Here is a 24,932-nt window from a genome sequence, read left to right as displayed (position 1 = left end):
GACTAAGAGAGATACCAAAATTATTATATTAGTTATCCATATTATTATATTAGTTATCCATATTAATTATTTATTATATTAATATATTAATTAATACATATTAATTATTATATAATAATATTTATTATATTAATATTTTTGAATAAAATTATTAATATTTTTGAATAAAATGAAGCAAAAGAGACAATAATTGAAAGAATAAAGAAAAAGAGACTTCAGCAATTTGAATATTTGTTAAAAATGCTTGAAGACAAATGGCCACAGAAAGTATTCCGATGGACATCACAAGAAAAAGAAGCGTTTCTACAGTTTTAAGACGAGGCAGTGCGACAGTTCATAACAATCCGAAGACTCCAAGAAAAAGATGCATTGGACAGAGACGTATAATGATTAGACATATAAGAAGACAGCTTCCAGAGAGTTATAAAATTTACTAATAATATAATAATAATATATTTTGTAATTATGTTATACTTTATTATTTAGTACATTGTATTATATAATATAGAGCGTTAAACATAAAAAATATTGCAGCAATGAAGATTATAATAAAATATTATGTGATTATAACATTATAATATTATAATATTATAAGATTTTATATATATGTATATATATATATATATATATATATATATATATATATAAGTATATTATTTTATATTGTTAATTGTGCTGAGAGGAAGGATCACAGACGATCCAAAACGTTCGTTATTTTTGTAGTTTTTTAGTTTAAAATAAACAATTAATAAGAATAATAAGGAATTAACAAGGAATAAGTGTTGTTTCTTTCCTGCATTCCAACTACCGCGCTGTGGTTTTTATGTGCCAATTTTGATTTAATTGAAATCAATTTTCACGAGCAGAAATTATTTTTTATTGATATTTATATAGAATCAAATATAATTCGTTTTCGAGGTTTTATCTATTTTTCAATCATTTAAATATAATTTAAAAATGCGTACCTTAAAACATCGAATGGTAGAATCGTCTAAATAATTAACATATAACGAAAAGCTACATTAAAGATGATCGTCTAAATAATTAACATATAACGAAAAGCTATATTAATCTTTTAATAAATAATTATGTAATTAATCTATATAATCTAAAGTATTTCTGTACTTTAATATTCTGCGCATATATTTGTTAAAGTACGTAAAATATCGATGACGAATAACATTTTGACTTATGTTAGTATTATTCGCACAGTGACGCTCGAGCAAAGATAGTGACGAAATACTTTGTATATTATCGAATTAATAATTAAATGATTATTACATCATGACTTCAATTACATTAATCTTTCGATCTTATAATTCGTGTTAATATATATATATATATATATATATATATATATATATATATATATATATATATATATATATATATATTATACATATATTAACAATAAAAATAGTATTTAACGAGTAGTATTGAATTTGGCCCGATTTTTAATTAAAAAAATTATTGTCGAAAAAATTAGTAAAATTATGATTACCTAATGGATATATTGTTACGTTTTGAACGGTTTCAACGAATCTAAAATAATAAAATATACTTTATCATGAAATATATTTGACTATATGTATTATCAAAGACGTAATTTTATTCGTATAGAACATATAATAATTTTATTCGTATTACTATCTATATGTTATTGAAAATTCATTGCCGAAATATTTTACGTACTATAAATCAATCTTAAAATTGACCTTGAAAGTAACTGTGATAAAATAACAGAGGCACTTTTAGAAAAAACGTTTGATACAAAAGTTTCTTATTTTTTCACGTACAATTCGAATCTGTAATAAAGAGTACCATGTTCCCCTAAAAAAATTCAACTTCCGATCCGGATGGCATATTTCCGGTCGAAATCAAAAGTTGAAAATATTACCATTTGATAGAGCGTACCCGATTTACTTAAAAATTGTTCGCGATTTTTGATAAAAGCTATTTATTTTCATTTTAAAAGGGGTGTACGAGTCTGGGACACCCTGAATCATTAATTAATCAATTGATCATTAAATATGTAATTATTTTAAAAATACTTTGACAAATATAAAAATGCACAATGTAATGTATTTTTTTGTAATGTATTTATTCTAATATTATAGAACGTTGACATAAATCAATAAAACAATATTAATAGAAGAATATTATGTAAATAATGTATAAAAATAAATAATATAAATAAAGAAAATAAGCATATATATATGTAAGCAATATGTAATATAATATAAAAATATAAATAATAATAATTTAATAATTAATAATAATTTATAATATAAAAATATTTGTATGTTATATATTTCTTTCAACATCATTGTTTTTCTATAAATTTATGTATGTGTTCTTTTTTCTTTTATCATTATTTAAACAGAGAAAATATTTAAATATCAATAAGATTTAAATATTTAAAGATTAAAATATTTATACCTTTTTTATTTTTTTAAGATTTAAATATTCATTTCAGCCTCTAGCTATATATCTAAAAATTACATCTTTAGTCATGCGATTAAAATCAAACTAGTTTTTTATTATATCTCAAATACAATCAATAACACAATAATCGGATATGATCGATCTATCTACTGCTGTATCCCGTGAGCAGGACTTTCCGAAGCACAAAAGATGGCTGCTACTAGTAAAAAGTAAGTAGATATTTCTATGCGAATATTTATTAGCATATATGAGTTAATTAAAAAATTTCTTCTTACGATAAGCTAACAAGATAATGATGTTTATTTGCAGATTAGAAGATTGCGAAGTATGCGGCGCGACGAAAGCTAAATACACGTGTCCAAAGTGCGAGGTTAGAACGTGTTCCCTCGTGTGTGTAAATCGACATAAGAAGGAATTGGATTGTGATGGGATCCGAGATAAAACCAAGTTTATCCCTTTAGCGTCATTTGCAGATTTAGATTTGTTAAGCGGTAAGATATTCTTCTTTTTTTTCTCAAATTTTCTCTTATTACAGGAGAGATTGCAATGTCCTAGAAACTTTTACAATATCTAACGATATTTGATTATTTTGCAGATTATCGTTTTCTTGAGCAAGCTAGCAGATTAATTGATACAAAGAAACGAAATCCAGAGAGGAGATACATACGTCCAATTAATTTACCAGTGGTAAAATATTTTTTATACATATATATTTATGTATGTGATATTTTTATAAGAATGTAGCAAAATTGTATTCTTTCTTCCAGCACTTACATAAACTGAGATGCGCTGCATCTTGTAGAAAAGTATCACTATTATTTATGCCACAAATCTTTAATCGACACAAGGAGAACACCACATTTCTCAATTGGAAGACTAATGAATTATTCTGGCGAATAGAATGGATTTTTCCACAAGCTCAAAATATAAAATGGATTATGAAAAGGTATATGTAAATATAACCTAATATATATATAGATATATATCTCAAGAAATAGCTTTTAAACAATGAGCAATAATTCATTAATAAATATTCTCATTACAGAACTTTGGATAATACAAGATTATCAACACTTGTGGAACAAGTTTTAGATCCAGTCTCTTTAGAAGATGAGAGTGATATTGAAAAATTAAATATACAATTAGCTTTAGCTGATAAATTACAATTTTATAGAGCAGCTGGATTAACTAGTATTAAAGTTCTTTTAAAAGCTGAGAAAGTAAAGAAAGCACACTCTAAGTAAATAAAAACATACATTATTCATAGTAATTTTAATGTACAATTAAAAACTGAAATTACATTTAAAATGTAATTACTATTCAATTGTACATATATAACTTTTTTAGTAAAAGATATCAAACTTTTTTAAATAATTTAATAATTTTTATATTTAATAATTATAAATTTCTTTTCCAGATTTTATGAGTTAGATCTTACACTTACATTACAAGAAAATTTGGAAAATAAAACCATAGTGGAATTTCCAACATTATATGTCATTATGAAAGATCATTCTAATATGTATGAGATTATAGATACTGGTAAGTATTATATATGATTACATATTTATATATTTTTTTTCAATATCAAATCTTTATGTATACATAAAATCATTTAGATGAGGAAACAAGTGATACAGAATGTAAAAATCCAGGAGAAAGAAAACGAAGAAAAAATGAATTTGTCAAAAAAGAAAATGAGCCAGTGAATTATTTTTTCAATGATTTTGCGGAATCTGATGAAGAAAAATTGGATAACAAACCACAAGGAAAGAAACATGTACCTGATTTGGATATACCTAATTATGAAGAATTATAGGTGTGTAAATTGATATTTATAGAATATAAGAAATATTTATATACATATATGATCTTTATTGTAAATATATCTTTCACCATAATAGTTTTGATATAATTAAAACACATACAAACGTGAATGATCGCGATTATAATACATTTTTTTAATTGGTTCCTTTCCCAATAATAATATATATATCTGCACATCATCCAAGAATATTAGTGTAGTCAATAGTAAATATATCTTAAAATTTCTTAGTTCAAGATTTCATAGAGGATCGCACACAAGTTATATGACTTAACAAATATGTAGGAATGGGATAAATACAGTGATTCTCTTTTTATCTATGAAAAGAGATGCAATATATAACATTCTATTTTTTTCTCTCTTTTATGTATTTGAGAAATTTACTTTTATGAGGTCAATAAAATTTGCCGCAATATAATATTACCCTGAGTAAATTAGGGAGAAGCAAATATATTACGAAAATATTTATATATTTTAAAAATAATCGCGCATTATCTTATTTTGTCTTTTTTAATAAGATTATTACGAGACTCGAACAGAAATACGATGTAGTAAAAATTCTATATATCTATATTCATTTCTATATTATAACAAAATCTATTAATTTTTTTTATGCAATGTTAAAAAATTATCGAATATTTTATAATTATATATTTTAAATATTAATTTACTCTATTATACTTTTACAAACATAATTTTGATATAGATTAGTTTATAGATACATCAGTACAATTACATTTCCGAGATTTTTTGTTTTGAATATAAATTTTAACTTTTTTCTTTCTTATAAGTATAAGTGGATATTTTAATTAAAGTCATAAATACTGTGTAATCATGGATGAGCTACATGAAATATTTCTATCCCTGGAAATGAAATATCTTTGATAAATAACCCTTTTGCCTTTTTTATTGTTTAACTAGAGAATAAAGAAATATAACAGGAAGACCAAAAATGCAACAAGGCCAGCAACAACTTTCACATACATCGACTTGCTATTTAGATGTCTTGCGTCTTTTTTATACTTTTGCGATAGCATAGATAGATTTTGTGTCTTTGTGTCCAACTCTGCGTAAATACATAATTAATGTTATTTATATGTAATGCTATTAAGATATATATATTTATATTCACATGTATATTCACATTCATATGTAATGCTATTAAGATATATATATTTATATTCACATTTTTAATCTTTAAACCACAAATTTAATAAATGTAGAACATTACCTGAAAGCACAGTACCCCTCTGTAAAACATCATCAATATTTTGTACCATAATTCTTTGCACATCTTGTAACTGACTGTTAAGGGTATTCAAATTCCTGCGTGATCTACTGTCTGAGAAAATCTTTTTGGCTTTCTGGATATATGTATCTAGAAAATAAGTAAAATAATATATATTACATATTTATTTTAATAGTATATAGTGCTATATTCAATAACATATTAAATCTGCTATGATATACCAAATTCAATGAAGGTATAAGGCCTAGTTACTGTATTTACACGTTTGCCATACTGAACATGAAATTCCTGCGCAATATCTTCCAGATAATTGTATGCTATACGTGTACTGTAATTTCTTTCGCATAATACTAGATAACATACTTCATTTTCGATTAAATAGCTGTAAATAAATGCGATATAAAATACATAGACATATAGATCTATGGTATACTATCAGCAATCATGCTCACTGGAAAAGATATGGTCCAGTTTCTAGGGTACATCTTGCCGGAGACTGTGGGCCTAGTTTTCTAAACAACATCTTCGCTTGATTCTGGTACTCTACGATATTTTTGCCATCCTGTAAAAAAAAAAAAAAACAATGCGAGTTAATTAAATTTATTTAAGGACGGAAACAGATTTTTGCTCCAAATTTTTATTCGCTCGCGCCAAGTAAATTTTAAAACCCCGTTTCATCCTCGTCTTCATGACAAACTTTTACGCATGTAATTACGCTTTCCTTAATGAGAATCAATTGCGAAGGCAAAGTGCAAAATCTAGGAGCGAGGTGACATTTCATCATAACATATTTCTAACCTGTTCGTTATCCTGCATAGTGGCTGCCAGCGGCAGGCCATCCGATACTCTCGCGATTATCGTAAACAAGACCATCCTGTCAGAATTTTACCGCCGATTTTCGCGCAAGACGACACGGAAAAAGTTCTCGAGATCGCGTTGCTCCGCGACCTCCACCCTCTCCACAGGCCACTAGCGCGAAACTATCCGCCGATGTGGCCGGATTCTCATCCGCGCGTCCACTCTCGACGTACCACGTCAGTTGATCGGTCGATCGATTCCCCGTGCAAATTTCCCTCGGACGCGAAATCGGCAATTTTCCCGTTCCATCGTTCCTTCTTCCTCGACCCGAGACAAGAAGAAAAAAGAAGGAAAACACTCTTGCTTGCTTACGTAGTATTTTTCAAACCTTGAAACGGACAGTGAATGCACTTTCGAAAGGTGCATACGTGTCCGCTCGTGGCGGGAAACTCGTCGACCGTCGCGATCTGGAGAACGTCCGGACGCGTCTTCGGGATCGCGCGAAGGAGCGATTATCGACGCGTACCGAGACTACCGGACCATCGCGCCCCTTTTGACAGGTGAACGTCAAGCGCGATGTCCAGCGGTCCGTGACACTTCTTGTCATCCCTTGACATACTCGCATCTGTATTCGAATCGGTCCGAACGTTCGTCGCGTCATCTCGCGATCGGTTCGAGGGTGCGTTCGGAAAGTCTACTCGAAAGATGGAGTAGCATCGAACGGGCCAATCAGGACGAAGTAATCTTCGCTCGTGATTGATCGATTAGCCGCTGCTCCACGAAAATAGGATCTTCGAACGCGCCCGACTTTTGACGTTTGCGTGGGTAGTGCGCTCGCGTCTACGGCCTCGCTCGCGTGGAAAGTCACGCAGCTCGGGGGTGAAGGAGGGAGAGAAGAAGCTTCGTGACGTGCTTGCCCGTCTATCTCTCTCTCCTTCCGTTCCGTCCACCCATCTCGCTCCCTCGTTCACGGCGCATGCATGGAAATATCCGCGTACTCGTGAGATTCGGTTCGCGCGCGGCCATCGACGACGACGACGACGAAAACGACGACGTTCGTTCTGCCAGAGGAGGCCCAGGCTGGTGGTCGGGAACGATAATGCGCGCATCAGGCGCGCGAAGACGGCAGCGCGAGCGACGATAGTTGTTTAGGTGAGTGAACGAGGCGCGTCGAAAGCCGTTGCCCGACTTTCACAGCTGGCAGACGTTGGGTCGGCAGCTGGTTTTTCCGCGTCCCTCGGGACGCGATCGGGGCTGATCACCGGTCGTCGAGGAAGCGTGCTCTCAGCGTCGTTGCTCGATTAATCGCGCTCAGGTTCTCGTGATCGCGATATCGTGAAATATCGGACGAAGGATACGTCCTTAGAGGCGCTCTCGTTCATCGAAACTTACGATACTCTCTTATCGTCCGTATGTATGTATATATGTATGTATATCCGTGCTACCTAGAGTCGTCTTATTGTGTTTAGAAGACATATTGCAACATGTTCGAGGTACGTTCGACGCGAAGGAGCGTCGATAATTTTCTCGTCAACTTCCTCGTATTGTATAAAAACTCATGACCTATTTATAATTCACATCCGTGTACTGTCAGCAGCGTCGCGGTGACAAGCATTTCTCGAGACTGTAGATGTAACAATAGACATAATTGGGATTTAGCTGATTAGGCACTTTGATTATTGTTCTTTCAAGCTGGTAGATTCATGTCAACTGAATCTAGAAAAATATTGTAATCTCCAAAAATATACTTTTTACTATAATTAACTTGCTGTGTCTAGAGTACAAGTAACATGTAACACTGTTAAATTGTATGATACTGTATTAGCATATTTTTTGCAGCTTGTTTTTTTTTGACTCTTCGTTGAAAGTGTATACTAGTATGTATATATAAATTTATATATTTTTAAATTTTTACAGATCTCGAAAATTGGTATAAAATAAGCCATACTGTCCCATAGACAGTACAAATGTAAGTATATTGACTTGTTCTACACCATGAATTAAGTGAGAGGATTTATATAATAATATTATTAATTATATATATAAGTGTGTTTAATTATATAATGGTGAATATGCTGTGTCATTTTCGCTTCAATTCTAATTATTGTACAAAATTGACAATGGTTTTCTCTGAAAACTTAGTATTTGTTTAGCCATTTAATGTGCTTACGACTAGGTTTTGTAATATTTTATCAAAATAATAATTATTGATTTTGTTATAGTTTGTATAAGGTGTGTGAAAAGGAATCTGTGTAATTAGTCTAAACTCAAGCAAATTTTGGTCTAAGAATATCTTGAATTCTGATTAATAAGTAACATTTGATGTATTGCCATTAGATTCTTGTAATAATGATTTTATATAGAACTGAATATCTCAACGATATCATTGTTCTTCCTGATTCTAATAAAGAGATTTATAGTTGCTGCTGCTACTATTATTTGTTATTTGATTATTGATCTCAAATTTTTCAAATTTTCTTCCGTGTTTCTTGCATATAAACTAGTTCATGACAATTTATGAATGATATCATTTGCTGGATCTGATTAAGACAGAAACATATTTTGATTATGCAGTTGAATAATCCACTTGAGACCTGGTGGACTTAATTTGATAAGAATTCTGAAAATACATCATCATACGATTAATTATTAAATCTTCTCATTTGATATTTTACATAATTTGTGATATAGAAAATAAGTCGCAATATAATTTACAGAATACTGACATGTTGGGCCACTGGCAGGATCAAAATATGCCAAAGGAGATGCAGCAGCATGTTGACAATCTGAGTACACAACCACCGCAAATGTATAACGTGTCTGTTGAAGGAATTAATAAGAAACATTCCACCAATTGGTCTAATGGGCAGCAGGGTATCAACGAAATGAGTAATAAACCCAACACTGTGTCGAATCAATGGCACAATCAAAATTGCGAAGCTGCGATGTCCCCTCATCAACCCTCACATCTAGTACAAACGAATAACGTAGACGATACATTTAGTTCTTGGCCACAAACGGGTAATATCACGACTGCCTCGCACGTTTGGAAATATCCCAATACGCAAAGCGAGTCCGTATATCAAAATCAACGATTACAGCAGCAGGTAGATAATTCATTTAAGGAAAACGTGTCACAAGATAATAGTAATACTAGATTTGCTGCGAACGAATGGCAACAAATGCAGACAACGCCGCTCAATTATGCTCCATTTGGTTATATAAATCATGGTGTAGAAAACAAATCGCAACGTAATTGGCAGAATCATAGCGATATGCTAGGCCACTGGCAAGATCAAAATATACCGAAAGAGATGCAGCAGCATGTCGACAGTATGGCTAATCAAAGTACGCAACCGCCGCAAATGTATAACGTCGAAGGAATCAACAAGAAACATTCCACCAACTGGTCTAATGAACAGCAAAATATCAATGAAATGAGTAAATTCAACACTGCGTCGCATCAATGGCATAATCAAAATTGCGAGGCCGCGATGCCCCACCATCAGCCCTCGCATCTAGTACAAACGAATAACATAAACGATACATTTAGTTCTTGGCCACAAACGGGCAATATCACGACGACTGCCTCGCACGATTGGAAATATTCTAACACGCAAAGCGAATCCGTACATCCAAATCAATGGGTGCAACAACAAATAGATAATTCGTTCAAGGAGAGTGTGTCGCAGAATAGTGATGGTGCTAGGCTTGCCGCAAACGAATGGCAAATACAGACAGCGTCATTCAATTACCCTCCAGTAGCTACGACTGTGCCTATGACTGTAGAAAATATTGTACATACGCCCAACAATAATGAACAGCAAGAGAATGAAAAACTGGCGGTGGTAACTTCATCTTACGATTCTTTTAATACTACGAAATCAAGCGACATTAAACCACCGATCGGAAACCATCATAATCTGAATGCGGTGACTGATAACTTACCGAAAAGTGTTCCTGGCGAGAACGACGATCGCGTTTTTGTTCCTACAGTGGCAGATGAATTATCTAGCAATTTCGGTCAGCTTAATCTCGGAAACAAATCGGGGAAGCACACGGATTATTCAGGTGAATCGTTGGAAGTACACCCGAATCCCATGGAAGGAAAAACTCAAGCTGCTAATTTTAATGTCGGAAATATTCGTAGTAATCCTGTTCCTGACAATATACCCGTGTTGTCATCAGATTATGCGCCGAGCAGCATGGACAACACTTCTCACTCTATCGACAACCAACCAGCAGTTAGTCAAGATCATTCAATATCGAATACATATCAAAATGTTACTAAGGTAACGGATAATATTTCACAAAGCGGATATGATCAATGGTACAATCAAGGCGCACTAGAGAACGCGTGGTACGCGAAGGATCATCATTCACGTCCACCCAAACAAAGGAACGCTCCTGAGCAAAATGTAGAAAATTACGAAAACATCCAACAAACGTCTGATTTTATAAACGTAGAAATCGTCGCACCTACGATATTGCAGGAACGCGATATTTATGGTTCGCGCGATTCCATAAACAAGGAGATGTTGGATAACGATCCTAGGCCAAAAACAAGTCCAAAAGAAGGTGTGACGAATGTACGGGGTTTCAGAGAGGAGATAAACAACGTCGAAGTACCGGCGATGCAGCAGCAAGTACGGTCGCATCCGCCTCTACAAACGGAACAGATGCCAGACAATTACGAGTTTGCCTCGAACGACAGGAACACGTTCTTGGAGACTGGTGAGTTGACGGATTCGCATCAGGAACACGAGCCGACGCCTCCGAGCCAGGACGACGAGAACGACGAAGTGCCTAACGACATTCCTTTCCTGCGCGAAGTACCTGGACAATCGAGCACCATGGATCCACGTAGAAACGATCCTACGGGTCAAGAGCAACACGTGCAGACCGGGCAACGCCTTTCCGATCCCAGGAGAAATGATCCTTCCGGGCAAGAGCAAAGTATACAAATCAGAAATATATCCGATAGAGTAGAGCGTCGTGATGTCCTTCCAGGTCAAGAGAGAAACGTTCCTCAGCTATTACGAAGTGATTCGGACACATTGGAACGACGGAATGACCCTTCAGGCAGAGAGCGTTCTCTTCCGCCACAGCAGTCGCGAAATGACCCATCGGGCGAGGAGAGGTATCAGCCGCAGCCCCAGATAATGCTGGAGCCGAGCGAGACCCGCGAGGTGCTTGGCCGAGGTAACGAATCCGACGAAGTTGCACGGCAGACTCAGGACGCGGAACTCAGACAGATACCAGGCGGAGCGTCTTCCAACGACGTTACGCAATTAATGCCGGACGATAGGACGCCAACGACGACTGGTGGTAGAGTAGTTACTGGTTCTCTTCCGGAGATGATCCTTCCTTCGACGATGCCGCAGGATCCAACGAGCGGCGACACGCGAAGCAAACGCGAAGAGGCGGTGGGCGCGTCTCTCGAGAGCGAGACGAGCCAAGTTTCCGCTTCGTCGAATCGTCGGGATTCTTACGAGGGCGAAGAGGAGGATGCGGGTTCTCGCGGCAGCCGAGACGAAAGCAGAGAGAGACGACGGGAAGCCAGTCCCGATCGCCGACGATACGAATACGATCGGAAGAACGCATACTACGATCATGATCGCGAATACGAAGATGATTACTATTACGATCGTCGACGTGCAGCTGACAATGATCGTCAGTATACCGTCATTCCGCGAGATGAATTTAAGCGACGAGATAATCCGTATCGGGATGACGATCGTACACATCGCAGTCGCGATGATCTGGATCGATACGGTAGGGAGGACATGGATAGAAGGATCAGAGGAAAAGAGGACTTGGATGAGAGGGATGGCAGAAGGAGACTGCAGGATGATCGTAGAAGAGAAGATCCGCGTCGTAGGGACAGAGATCCGAGAGATTACGATGCGCGATATTCTAGGGATCCTAGGGATAAAGATTATATGGATCGTGAGAGAAGACGACGAAGATACGATGATTACGATATTAGAGATTCGTACAGAAGAGACTATTATGATGATCCCTATGGAAGAAGGTAAATTATGTGTAATCTTAATTAATTCTTATATAGCGTCTTAATTTAAATGATTAAATTTTATTCTATTAATCATTTCGATGAAAACAAACTTTTCAAAATCTAACAACACAACAAAACAAGAAAACAAGAAGGATATCAAATAAAGATAAAAATGATATTAATATTTTTACTATGCTCTCGAACTAAGCACGCTATTACTTCTGTCATTATTTATTCATATTTTATATTTCGCTGTAGTATCCAAGCAAAATACTTATATATTTGATAATTTATTCAGTTTTGTTGGGGAATTTTTCTACTAATGTACAATTTTTAATATTTTAAAAGAATAATAATTATATATTTTCTTTTTTTATTATTATAATAATAAAATTTCTAAAGTTTGTCTTATTTTTTGAAGATTATTCTATAGCTTTGTTATTAGTGTTATTATTTGATATTAATTTACTTTTATTTTCTTTCAGTTCTAGGCCTTCAAGTAGATCTTCCTATAATGACAAGGATCGCGAATATTATATACGTACAAAAGACCCTTACTACAATAGTATGTATTGTTAAAAATATAAGATATATAAAACATGTGCCTTTTATACGCAAATAACATTAAATATTTATTTAATATTTTAATAGTGAATGCAAGATATGGTGGATATGGTGCTCTTTATGGTAACATGTATTACGCATATATTGAGAATTTGCGTCAAACAAATCCTGCCCTTTATGCCGAGTGGTACCACAAATATTACGCCAATCAACAACAACAACAGCAGCATATTGCCAGAAGTGTTGGCAATTATCCGGAGGATAGAGCCAGTGTTCATTCCGGGCGTAGTTCCTGCGACGATAGGTACACTCTGAAATCTATTTTTAAACCAAAAACGATTTAAAGAGAGTCAGCATTTTCGAACACTTCAATGCGGCTCTTATAATATTCATTGTATATCAAATTTTTTCCAATCCCAAGTGCATGTTTCCACTCATCAAACAAGACATTGTATGTTCCGTATTTCGGATACTCCGGATGGGCTGACAATCTACGGGAGCATAGTATGGCTTGTCGCAATTTTAGGTGAGACCAAGAGTCTCCTTTCGGTTCAAAAGTCTTAAGCTAGATGTGTTGAAGAATCAGGTTTCCCTTCCCTTTCTATCTAAAACTTAGGCCATATAAATATAATAAAGCTAAATATACGTAGAATGTGCATGTAGATTTATTCGTGATTAATTATTGACGAGTATATATTGTTATAATCTAATACGACAAGGGAGAATAATTGTGTAACGTAGTAAAAATGTACAGACTTGTAGGTGCAATTTTATTTGCACTAAATTTCCTGTAAATTTTAGGTGGAACATGCTTATTTTGTTTGTGATTATGTGCATTGATATTTTTTATAGTTTTATATGTATATACATAAAATCAGTTTTACAATTGCAAATCATATATGTAATTCTTTATTTTAAAGAAAAATAATATTTATTTATTTATTTTAGAAATACTAGTGATAAAAGAACATTGCATGATACACATTTGGAGGATCCAACAATCATTTCTGCTCGATTAACACCAACCAAGTACTCTACGTCTCATGCATATGGTATATAACTTGTTATTAAACTTGTAATTAAATTAATATTACACTTTTGAAATTATTATTTGATATTAAGATTTATTTGATATTAAGATTTATTAAGAGAATTTATTATAAGACAATTTGAAATTTTATCTATAGGATGCTTCTCGATTGGATCTTTAGTACATGTTCATCCAAGCTATCCAGCTGATGGTGAAAGAGCTAAGGTGGACGTTTTTCGTGTAGATAACTTGCTCTCACATGATCCTGTCACACGTGATTTACGATTATATCCAGGACCTTTAATTAAGTAAGTATAGAATCTTGCAAAAATATATATAGTATAAAAATAATGTGCATAACAACTTTCTATTGCAGTGGCGTAACACATAAGAAAACCATCATAGAATATTGCGAAAATAAAATTAAGAAAGCAGTGGTGAATGAAGAAATGATCGATCGTGCTTCATACATTTTGTTGTATGAATTGATGATTATGTTGATACAACAAAATGGGGTAAATATTATTTCTTTAAAGTTTATTTACAAAAAATTATTATCGCACAATATACATTAATCTCATTTAATCTATTCACAGAATGTCGTCGGTGTTGACATCGCTGGGCTTTTACTGCGTAACAAAGATGCTTACCCTCACGATACAAATAAAGTCAGGTCTCAGGATATAAAACGCAGAGAATCGCAAGTATCGCAACGATCTGGGGCGACGGGTAGCGACGGAAGTACTCAGGATATTTCCGCGCTAGCCGAGAAATCTGAAATCAAACAGCGAAAAACGACGGAGCAAATAACAGACGAATTCAGAGATACATTACTTTACGGGCGGGTTCAAGAAGCATTAGGTATAAGAGTTTAAATAATAAAACTTTTGTCTTTTTTTTATATATTATTCAACATTATGTGTTGCTGATTTCTTTTTTCTGTATTTATTTATAACAGAATATGCAATGAATGAAGGGCTTTGGGGTCATGCTCTTTTCCTGGCTAGTAAACTGGACAAGCGCACTTACGCTTCTGTAATGACTCGTTTTGCGAACAGCCTACCATCACACGATCCGCTGCAGACTTTGTACCAGCTACACTCTGGTCGTGTACCTGCTATAGTCACAGTAAGAGTTTTGATACAATATGTATGCATTGCTTGTCCTAATACTAATTATTTGTTTCCTTTTTTTACAGTGCGCTGCAGATCCACGTTGGGACGATTGGCGACCTCATTTGGCTATGATTATCTCCAATACTTCAGCCAATCCAGAGATTAATCGTCGGTCAATAACGACTCTCGGGGATACGTTATTCACAAAGGGAGATATCTATGCTGCGCATCTCTGTTACATTCTCGCGCAAATCGATTTTGGTGCTTATGGAGCTAATGGAGTTAAGCTCGTGTTAATCGGTGCGAATCAGAACAAGCCGTATTCTGAATTTCTTACAATGGAGGCTATTATGCTAACGGAGATTTATGAATACGCTCGAAATCTTAGTGATCCATGCTTCACATTAGTGGATCTTCAAACATTCAAGTTTGATCTAATCGTGAAAATGGTGGACTGTGGATTAATAGAAAAGGCTCTATTATATATGGAACAGATTGCAACGAATATCGCGAACGACCCATCGAAATATAAAAAATCTTTCATCGAATCGGTTTACCTACTGGGCGATCGAATCAAATACCATGATCCAATCTATAAGGATGCTATTGAAGATGCTACGAATTTAACATGGCTCAATAAATTGACTGAGATTGTCGAAAAATATCGGGTAATCATAATGTCATTATTACTTCTTAATAAAAATGATGTACTTTACTAAATAAAATTCTGTTATAGGTCGAGGAGACTTCTGAGGGAGAAACATACGGTCCCTCTACCACTGTAGAAAATCAGAAAATTTATGAGATGAAACAGCAACAATCGTTACCACCATCGGCGTCGCAACAACAATGGAATACTATTCAACCTGAATATGGTGACGGACCTATATCAATGATGGAAGTTAATACTAATGAAATGCAGTCAAACTGGCAACCGCTATCTCTGCCCACGAATATTCAAGATACGTACGACCCGAACGCGCAATACATGAGAAACGTGGATGAATCCGCTCAACATCAACAGCCGCAGCAACAGGATTATTGGAATCAGCAGGCATATTATCAAGGCAATTATGGAAGAAACGAGGCTACGCTATCTAATTGGCAACAACAATCCGTACCAAGCATGATCTCTGATCAAACTGAGATCAATAACTCGCAGCAACTGGATAAGTGGAATTTTGAGGTATATTAATTACAAAGAAAAAGAAATTTATATGAATCTTTTTATTCTAAAGAATTCATTCATATATTTTTCCTCACATATTTGTATCTTCATATTCTATTATAATTCGTTTATATCATTCCAACATTTCATCAGGAAAATCGATAAAAGTATATTTTCAATTTAACTCATATTTTTTTGTATCACTTACCTCAAAACATTGCAATTAACATTTTTCACCTGTTTCTTGATGCTTGCTCATCGACAGACGGAAAGGGAAGACAAAACGCCCACCCCTGAAGTAAGTAATTGCGGATTTATTTCGGATAATATTTTCGATCTCAAAGGATCGTCAGAGGCTGCCGGTATTAACTTATTACGACGTCGCCGTAATGTATCGGTGAAATCAAATTCACGTGTCGCTTCTACATTTAACGATAACGATAACACTTCCGATAAAGTATCTGCAATCTTTGACCTATCCAGAGATAATCTCAATGTTAGACCTAAAAATTTTAGCAAGAAATATCCTAAATTGAATACAAACTATCCGAAAATTCTACAAAATGACAAAACTTGTCCGAAAGATATCAAAAAACCGAAACGCACAGACCCTGTATTTTCAAAACCACCGTGCTCGCAACCACCTGTGTTTCTAAAATGTAAGATTAAAAACAATAATTCCTCAGAGGATAGAGAAGAAATAATTCAGAAAAAGCCGGATGAAAAAAATTTATCCGCGCCGTCACAGACTACAGATCTAGATATTCAGTTTAGCAAATTGCAACTCGAGTCTCTCGTAACGTCAGATTTATCTTCTGAAGCGAAAAAGAATCATGACAGCAGAGTACAGACTCTGAAACAGTATTGTAATTTCGAGGAGAAGAAAGTTATGAGGGTAGCTCCGCATATTCGCAGAAAGGACGTTATCTGCGATACAGTAGATGCTTGGTCGTACGGACAAAATATTTCCGAATCATCTAGATATAAACCATTAATTTTTGGTGGCACATATCCAATCGATTTACCGCTTAGAAACAATAACCGTTTGTTGGGAGATACGTCCGCTAAAAAAAATATGTCCTTGACTTACGACATTGATATTCCTACGAAATGCGACTAAGAAATTGCTTGTAAGCTCATATAATCATTTTTTTTCTATTAAAGAAATTAAGAGCCTTCTTATTAAAGAAATAACAAAATTCTATATTAACATAATTGGATTTCCTTGTATAAATATTCTATAAAAAAATTTTTTTCATGTAATAATGCATAAATGTTTAATAAAATAATAAAATAGAAAGCAAAAGAAACAATTACCAATAGATATAACATAATTGTTCATATATTAGTTCAAATAAATTCAAATTTTATGTCGGTATGTGTGAAAAAATGTTCAGACATTCTAACAATATGAATGAACCCATAGAATGTGATCAAATAGAAGCGCAAATTAGTCTCTCGTCACGTTAATTACGCGATATTGTGTAATTTTGCAGGATTTTAACATTATTTTAAGTGCTATTGAATGTATATAGATATATTGTTACTGTTGGCAACGAATGTATAATAAAGTTTTCTCACATAATGCACTTTCTTGAACTTCTTGAAATTATAATTCTTCGTTATATAGTCACAAAAACATACAGAATATTGAAAAAAAATTTCAGATTAGATAGCTTGTAATATATTCGCGTGAAAGTGAGGGAAAAATGCTTAATCAATATATATCAATATATAACATTTTATCAGGATTATAGAAATTATTTTCGATTTTAGAGAAAATGATGCAGAGAATTATTTGTTTCTATTTATGCCGTGTATATGAGCATAAGTTGTGATATTTTTGCTTTTTATTTTACGTTTTTCCATTCCCAGATATTCTACATTTTCGCCATGTGTGCGCTTCTAAAAATTCTTTTGTTCACTTGTCTTCTATTCGTTAAATCTAACGAATTTTATCTATCTTATCTATATTATTTATCTTAATAAGATCATCTATGATTAATATTGTTTCGTATACAATAAGTAAGTAATAAGATAATTCTTTGTCTATTTTCTACGTGTTATAATTAGAAACAAATTGAAATCAAGCCTGTACCAAAGTAAAAAATTATTTCCAATTTTAACAAAATCTTTTAAGTCCTGATTAAATTAAGCAACTTTTACTCATTTTAATAAATATTACATATCCTTATAAGCTGCTCATCTACATTTTCGACATTCTGTTTTCTAATATGAATTCAATTTTCTGTGTATTTCAAATATCATTGTTATGAAATGTCATAACTTAGAGAGATAATTTTTTAGGTAAGCAAAGTTTTTCATTTTTTTACTGTAATAAATTTGTGAGTTACGTATATATATTTCAGTTTAAAAGTATTTCGAGTGCGGAGCGTTTCTCAAGCTTAATATGGCATGTTAGAACTCGCATTGTTACAGTAATTAATGATAAACTTTGCTAGAACAAACTTGCGATGATCAATTGTATATTTTATTTCAGTCAAGTGTGCAGCCAGCAATCTCTATGACACCATCGACGGGGAAGCAATACGATCCGTTGGAAGAATTGGACGCGCTCGAGACACCACGAACGAACGCTAAATCTTCGACGGAGATGAAGAAAACAACCGAAAAGATGACCGAGAAAAAACCCGCCAACAGCGGTGGTTCCTGGTTCGGTGGTTTGTTTAGTAAATTGGCGCCGAAGCCGAAGAATCAAATGATATTGCCAGACGATAATAATCCAACGGTAAGAATCTATATTATTATGTCCGTCCTGTCTTTTCTTATCACACTAGGTAGAAGTTACGATGGACGGTTTGTTTTATGTCGTTAAGGGCTTGCGCGGATACTTTTGGTAATAGAATGCGCTACTCTTACAACAATGATTATAAGATGGACGATAAACAGGCCAGTATAATGCAGGATTTCTTTTTAACTGTTAACTATCGACTAACTATTAATTATTATTAACATTTTCCTAATTTCGTTTGTTAGATTTTTTTTTCCTAACAAATGAGAGAACACGAATGATGAAAAGAGAGATGTTATTTGTATAACGACATCCGTTTCAAATTATTCCAATGTAAACGATCCTGCTGTCTTTTGCATTACAGATTGTGTGGGACCCAGTTGCTAAGAAGTGGATGAATAAAGATGAGAACGACGACGGTGCCGCAACGTTGGTGCCACCGCCGAAGACGTCCGATGTCAGTTTTCGAGCCCCCATGATGATGGAACGCGGTGCACCTTCCCAGCCGCTTCCAGCGAACGGCGAAGATGCACCGACGATGGATACCGCTTTGAAATTGCCCACCGGTAATGGCAATATGTACAAACTGCCAAAGGGCAGGAGTATGCGTGCCAATTACGTAGACGTGATGAATCCCGGCGTGGGGAAATCCAAGATACCTGGCACAGCGTCGTCTACCCCCATAACATCTCCGCTCGTACCCATGGCTACTTCGTCCCCGCAGCTGTTCGTCCCTGCGCCAGGTAAATCGCTGAGCTTTAATTATTTTCTTTGATCTCGTTCGCGATTCTCGCTCTTTCTTCGAGCTATGGCAGATGAGATGCTTCAAAACTCTGAAAAATATACGTATAGCTAAGGATGATAAGAAAAATTTATTAGAAAGTAACGTTACCTTTATTGCGACAGTTAACGATTCAACCGCTCCTGTGGATTTCTTGACTCCGGCAGCAACACCACCGTCTGGAAACATCGCGGAGAATACGTCGCAAGCAGTAAGTTTTCAGCAGTAGATTTATGTTATTTTAAGAATACCGGATTATTTACACACATATACCAATGTTACCGAAACATATAATTAAACAATTATAGTTTCTCACATACATATACGTCCCATCCTTAAACTCACAATACTTTTGTTATCCCTACATTATGGCTGCAGTTTGCTGGTATGCAGCTTTCTCTCTCAGCGTGTCTTTGAAACTGTAATGTTAACATAATTTTCCTGCATCGATTCCTCTACGGTTGTATTGAATTATTTGTATACCTTATATTCGCTCCTTCGTTTTGCATACATTATACTATTTTCTCAACAATCTCATCATAATCTCTTTGAATTAATCGTATACTTAGCTTTATTTAAAATTATCGTGTATAATTATATACTTATCGAAGATAAATTATGTAGATTCGACGAGATATTTCAATCTATGGATTAAAAACTGCTCCAGCACTGTGCAAGTCTTTCTTATTTAAATAGGCAATCTAAACGATTAATAACGTAAATTGAAATACATCTTTCTATCGCTTTTTACTTTAGTGACAGTAATACCTAATGGACCTCCACGTTGCTATAGATATTCTTTCTTTCATATATGTTTTAATCTTACCCTTCTTTTTATGTTCCTTTATGCAAGCAGTCGAGGAAGCCAAATGATGTAGCCAAATAATAATTATTACCGATAGTAAGGACATTCATTTTATTAATTTTACATATCATTATTTGATGTTTCGGGCACGCACGCGCGCTTTTTTACCCACTGCTTGCAAGAATATAATATTTGTATATTGCTTTCTTGCGTAAAAAGATCGTCATGTAGCATTTCATACAATTGGAATTAATTGTTAACGCTTTGTGTGATTTTAATTCATTCTGCATGTGTTATCACTTTGTTACTAATTTTATTATTGTATAACGTAACAAGCAGAAAGTAATGAAATAGTAATGAAATAGTAATAACACTTGAATAAAAAAAAAACTTTATGTATATTTTTTATAAAATATTTGTGTGTACTTACACCGTGATCGAAGCATGAGAGAAAGTTCTTTTGGATTTGCTAAAACGCGTATAGTTACACGAGAACACAAGTCGCATAATACCGATTTTTATCTTTTATATCATAAAATGTAGTAAGCTCTCTTTGATGCTTTATTAGTTTATTAAAACGTTACGTAAGAAAAATACAATGTTTAATCGCGGATAAATCGGTATTATTGCTAAAAGGTATATAAGATAAGATTTAGTTAGTCACCCAGCGACTTGGGGAATATTTATTAGTGAGACAACATTGTTATATGGCATATAGCTCTCTCGCTGGAGCTCGACCAGCTCGTTATCGCGAGAGGTGCAGAGCTACACAATGAGGGATCCGCGGCTTCTTCAACGGAACAAGGTAATCCAGCGGCATTAACTTTCTCTGCATTTTCAAGGTGATACTTTTTTTCAAATTATTATTGCAAAATGCTACGCTAGTACGATCTCTTCGGACTAATAAGTTTGCTCGTGCGCCGAATATAAGACTTTCATCATAACTCTTTCAACGATGCTTCTATTTAAAAAGTTAGCTTTTACGCTTATCAGTCACTGTCAATCACTATTCTCATAAGATCATTAATCGTAAGCTTGGTGAAGGATCATTGGGTTCAAGTTCAGGTCTTAAAATAAGTTTACTCGACAATCAATTTCCCTTCCTGTTATATTTATTATTTAAGGTATACATGATTATTAATTTATGTTACATCTTCTCATGCTGTGTAAAAAAATGTAAATGTGAAATTCCAGTGACAGAATAAATAAAAAAATTTATGTTTCTTTACTGCTTATATGTGCATTACAGCTACAATAATACAAATAATGATTTCAAAATAGGCATTTCAAAAATTTGAAACGATTAGAAAAGATTTACTTTCATCTCTAATGCATTATTATATATAATGTTAACTTTTTACATGGTATAACTAACTTTACATGCTTTAAACTGAAAATAATTTCTAGGGACCAATGATGTTCAACCCGAGTGACATGAAGGATCGTTCGGTGAAGAACATACCACCTAGCAGATATCCTCCGCGATAATCTTTGCTTATATAGATAATTTGTTATTAAAATTAGGAGATTTTTTTTTCTTATCGTCCTGCGCAGTTGTGTTTAATATGGATATTTGTTCTGTAAAACGTGACAACAACAGTACATTTTTTAGAATGATGCTATACGATGCACAGTTCTCTTTCAAAAGAATGTATATACCTAACAACATAAGAATTCAAAAGACATCATTCTTACGATGTCTTGTACATTTCGTTGTCTAGATAATTTTTTACATTAAATTTTGTTCGAATTTGTCTTATTGTTATATTTATCGTGTCGAATTTGAAATTGCATTGAAAATATTCAGAAAATATATATATAAGATTTCCATATAATAGAAAAATATACAATTTAATGGTGCAATATGATGGCAGAAATAAATAAAACTCAACAGTATACGTTTTGTGATTTATGAATTAGAAGTTTTTGCATTTCTTATTGAAAAAAACAATGTGCTTTTGTGTTTGATACATTTTCACGGAATGTTTCATGCAACGAATTTATTTGGAAGTTATTGGTTTTTGCGTATTTTTAGAAACGCGCATTTCCATCAAATGATTATCACTGCATTTGCGTTATTGCATTGAACGGGTCATAATCATGTTATGTTGAAATGCGCGAGTGCATTCCCAATATTATTATATATTATATTCGCTTAATGTGTAAGTATTATCATCCTATAATCGGATTCGATGTCGCGCGAAAATTTCAAGTTTTGTGCGTGCTGTTTGAATTATGCGAGTGAGATGTAAAGAAGTTTTTACCTGCAACTTGCAATCACAGACAGATTTAATTAAGTTACACATAGTCCTTTTCATTAAAGAGTGTCTTGTAGATGTACGATAGGTAGAGCGAGGATTGCGTAGCGCATAATTGTAGCTTAATTATAACAGAATTTGTTACAATACGGCCTCGTCGGTATATGTGCTGTAATACTAAGTCTGATTTTATATATCAGGAAAAAGGGAATATTGTATGCAACGCCGGTGAATGCAACATGTTAGGAATATGAAAATTTTATCGATCGTAAGAACAGGGGAGTCGCGTTTACGAGAAGTGTATAATAGAGAAATACTGTTATTAAATGTCAGATTATATATTATATAATATTAATATACCAATAATACGCAACTGCCATCAACGTGGATAGTGCGAAGAGTGATGAAGAGCGTTTGTATCGCGTTATATTTATAAGATATGCCCATTGGTGTCTATCTCCACGAGGGATTCGATAATACTAGAAGGTTGTGAGAACTGATGAGAGATGCATAGAGAGAAAAGCATCTTAGCCAAGGAATAGGTGATCTTAACGCTCTTCCGTATACGCTGGGATGTTTTTACTGGAAATTAATTATCTTGGAATATTCAATTTTCAATAAACAGAGTGAACTTCACACTTTAGTGAAAGTTTTACTTTACATTGTTCAAATATTATTATCATTATACGTTTCTTCCTGTCTTGATAGATATCCGAATATCGTTCATGAAAAATATGATTATAAAAAAGTTTCATTGAAAATATTATCTTCTTGATTCGTCTCGCGATTTTTCTTATTAATAAATTTCTTCTAAAATTCTGAAATAAAATTAAAATTTTCGACAGAATCCTTCGGATGGTAGAGCACATTTCTAGCATATAAACATCCGATTTTTTGCCATTAATCACAATTAGAACAGACTGGGAGATTTTTGTAAATTGTGACTCGTAATACATTTTATATTTATGACATATGTATTAAATATATTGTAAGTAGGCGAATATATATGTATATGTATGCGCCTACACAAATATGTTGCAATATGAATATTCGAAAATGTAACATTATTCGTACCTTATATGTGTATTATATACGTGAAGTCTAAGATTTGTACATATTCTAAATGTAGATTTCATAAATTTGTCCTATCGTCACATTGGAGAAATATTTATACAGAATTCACTTGCTTTCTTTTTAAAAATCGAGACAGAAATTTAACATAAACGCGCTATATTTTCGCCTAGATGAAAGAGAGCAACCAGAGCTGCTCTATTTGTGGTAAATGGCAATTTACTACGACTAATATTGTCACTAGTATATAATTAAACAGTCAACTTTCGTTGAGAGTTTGCGTAGCAAAATGCGCCAACGCGTGTTACACACGCTTTTAATCTTTACACACATGTTTAATAATGTAATCGAGAATTCGGGCGAGAAGATATGCGTGCAATTGTATAAATGCGAGACTCTAACACTTTTCTTATTTTCTTTTTCTTCTTATTCGTTATCCTTGAAACAGTTTTGCTGTTTTTTTTTACGGCGAGATATTAGATATTATTAGCATAAAACGAGTATAATTGGTCCGCCCGAAAGCTCGAACATTGATATTACGACAGAATGACTTAGGCGAGAAAAGAGAATTTTAAGATTAGCGTTAAAGTTGAACAGAAGTATTAATCGAGCTGTAATGTATGTATAGGCCGGTTTACGAGCGACACGATTCATCTTTGATGTAATATGTAATATATATTGCTACATATACGCGCGCGTTTACGCACTTTCCAATTTACAATTGGTGTACGTTTATGGGAAATACGGATTATAATGATGAATAATATAACATAATGTATACTGTATATTATTAATACTACTTTACTCATATACATACATATACATACATACATACATACATACATACATACATATATATATATATATATATATATATATATATATATATGTATATGTATATGTATATGTACATGTATACACACACACACACATACACGCATTACTATTGATATTATAATAAATACAATATCAATCGAAATCACGTGTGCATATGTTACGACGATTTCTTAATAATTACTAGGATGTATCCGGGATACGAAGGGATGAATATGTCA

General features: G+C 33.7%; 3 protein-coding genes across 10 annotated transcripts; 2 read left to right on the top strand and 1 right to left on the bottom strand.

Annotated features, from left to right (window-relative positions):
* The first annotated feature begins 2,578 nt into the window (after positions 1-2,578).
* On the top strand, positions 2,579-4,382 carry LOC145973349 (box C/D snoRNA protein 1). The gene is made up of 7 exons (XM_083102641.1): positions 2,579-2,654; positions 2,755-2,936; positions 3,041-3,132; positions 3,213-3,391; positions 3,491-3,685; positions 3,863-3,987; positions 4,065-4,382. Exons 1-7 carry the CDS (start codon positions 2,635-2,637, stop codon positions 4,262-4,264), a joined length of 993 nt encoding a protein of 330 aa, XP_082958767.1. The 5' UTR covers positions 2,579-2,634; the 3' UTR covers positions 4,265-4,382.
* A 777-nt stretch (positions 4,383-5,159) lies between these two features.
* Sec22 (vesicle-trafficking protein SEC22) lies at positions 5,160-6,907 on the bottom strand. Its single transcript, XM_083102642.1, has 5 exons — positions 6,318-6,907; positions 5,972-6,081; positions 5,741-5,901; positions 5,502-5,648; positions 5,160-5,336 (listed from the first exon to the last, which is right to left on the bottom strand). Exons 1-5 carry the CDS (start codon positions 6,390-6,392, stop codon positions 5,188-5,190), a joined length of 642 nt encoding a protein of 213 aa, XP_082958768.1. The 5' UTR covers positions 6,393-6,907; the 3' UTR covers positions 5,160-5,187.
* A 255-nt stretch (positions 6,908-7,162) lies between these two features.
* Sec16 (endoplasmic reticulum export factor secretory 16) lies at positions 7,163-24,662 on the top strand. Of its 8 annotated transcripts, none has more exons than XM_083102622.1 (19): positions 7,164-7,469; positions 8,235-8,286; positions 9,035-12,351; positions 12,819-12,898; positions 12,985-13,201; positions 13,319-13,423; positions 13,846-13,949; positions 14,085-14,235; positions 14,304-14,442; positions 14,524-14,788; positions 14,886-15,055; positions 15,126-15,710; positions 15,779-16,228; positions 16,476-16,508; positions 18,711-18,959; positions 19,327-19,705; positions 19,869-19,954; positions 21,267-21,353; positions 21,956-24,662. In XM_083102622.1, exons 3-19 carry the CDS (start codon positions 9,044-9,046, stop codon positions 22,034-22,036), a joined length of 6,489 nt encoding a protein of 2,162 aa, XP_082958748.1. In that variant the 5' UTR covers positions 7,164-7,469; positions 8,235-8,286; positions 9,035-9,043; the 3' UTR covers positions 22,037-24,662. The 8 variants fall into 8 exon arrangements, with proteins under 8 accessions (XP_082958756.1, XP_082958748.1, XP_082958752.1 ...); XM_083102626.1 differs by having other exon boundaries at positions 21,267-21,390; XM_083102629.1 differs by lacking the exon at positions 21,267-21,353 and adding an exon at positions 20,600-20,644 and having other exon boundaries at positions 7,165-7,469.
* The last annotated feature ends 270 nt before the right edge of the window (positions 24,663-24,932 follow it).

Source organism: Camponotus vicinus, unplaced genomic scaffold, assembly GCF_025532165.1.
Source record: "Camponotus vicinus isolate PSW18456_S1 unplaced genomic scaffold, iyCamVici1.0 SCAF_6, whole genome shotgun sequence".
Taxonomy (NCBI): Eukaryota; Metazoa; Arthropoda; class Insecta; order Hymenoptera; family Formicidae; genus Camponotus; species Camponotus vicinus.
This window is presented reverse-complemented; position numbering and strand designations above follow the sequence as displayed.

Coding starts and splice junctions, on each gene's coding strand:
- LOC145973349 (XM_083102641.1), top strand. CDS start 2,635: ATGGCTGCTACTAGTAAAAA. Junction 3,392..3,490: donor ATAAAATGGATTATGAAAAG/GTATATGTAAAT, acceptor TTCTCATTACAG/AACTTTGGATAATACAAGAT. Junction 3,988..4,064: donor GTATGAGATTATAGATACTG/GTAAGTATTATA, acceptor AAAATCATTTAG/ATGAGGAAACAAGTGATACA.
- Sec22 (XM_083102642.1), bottom strand. CDS start 6,392: ATGGTCTTGTTTACGATAATCGCGAGAGTATCGGATGGCCTGCCGCTG. Junction 5,649..5,740: donor TTATACCTTCATTGAATTTG/GTATATCATAGC, acceptor CTTATTTTCTAG/ATACATATATCCAGAAAGCC. Junction 5,337..5,501: donor GAGGGGTACTGTGCTTTCAG/GTAATGTTCTAC, acceptor GTATTTACGCAG/AGTTGGACACAAAGACACAA.
- Sec16 (XM_083102624.1), top strand. CDS start 9,044: ATGTTGGGCCACTGGCAGGATCAAAATATGCCAAAGGAGATGCAGCAG. Junction 15,056..15,125: donor GTGTACCTGCTATAGTCACA/GTAAGAGTTTTG, acceptor CTTTTTTTACAG/TGCGCTGCAGATCCACGTTG. Junction 18,960..19,326: donor CAGACGATAATAATCCAACG/GTAAGAATCTAT, acceptor TTTGCATTACAG/ATTGTGTGGGACCCAGTTGC.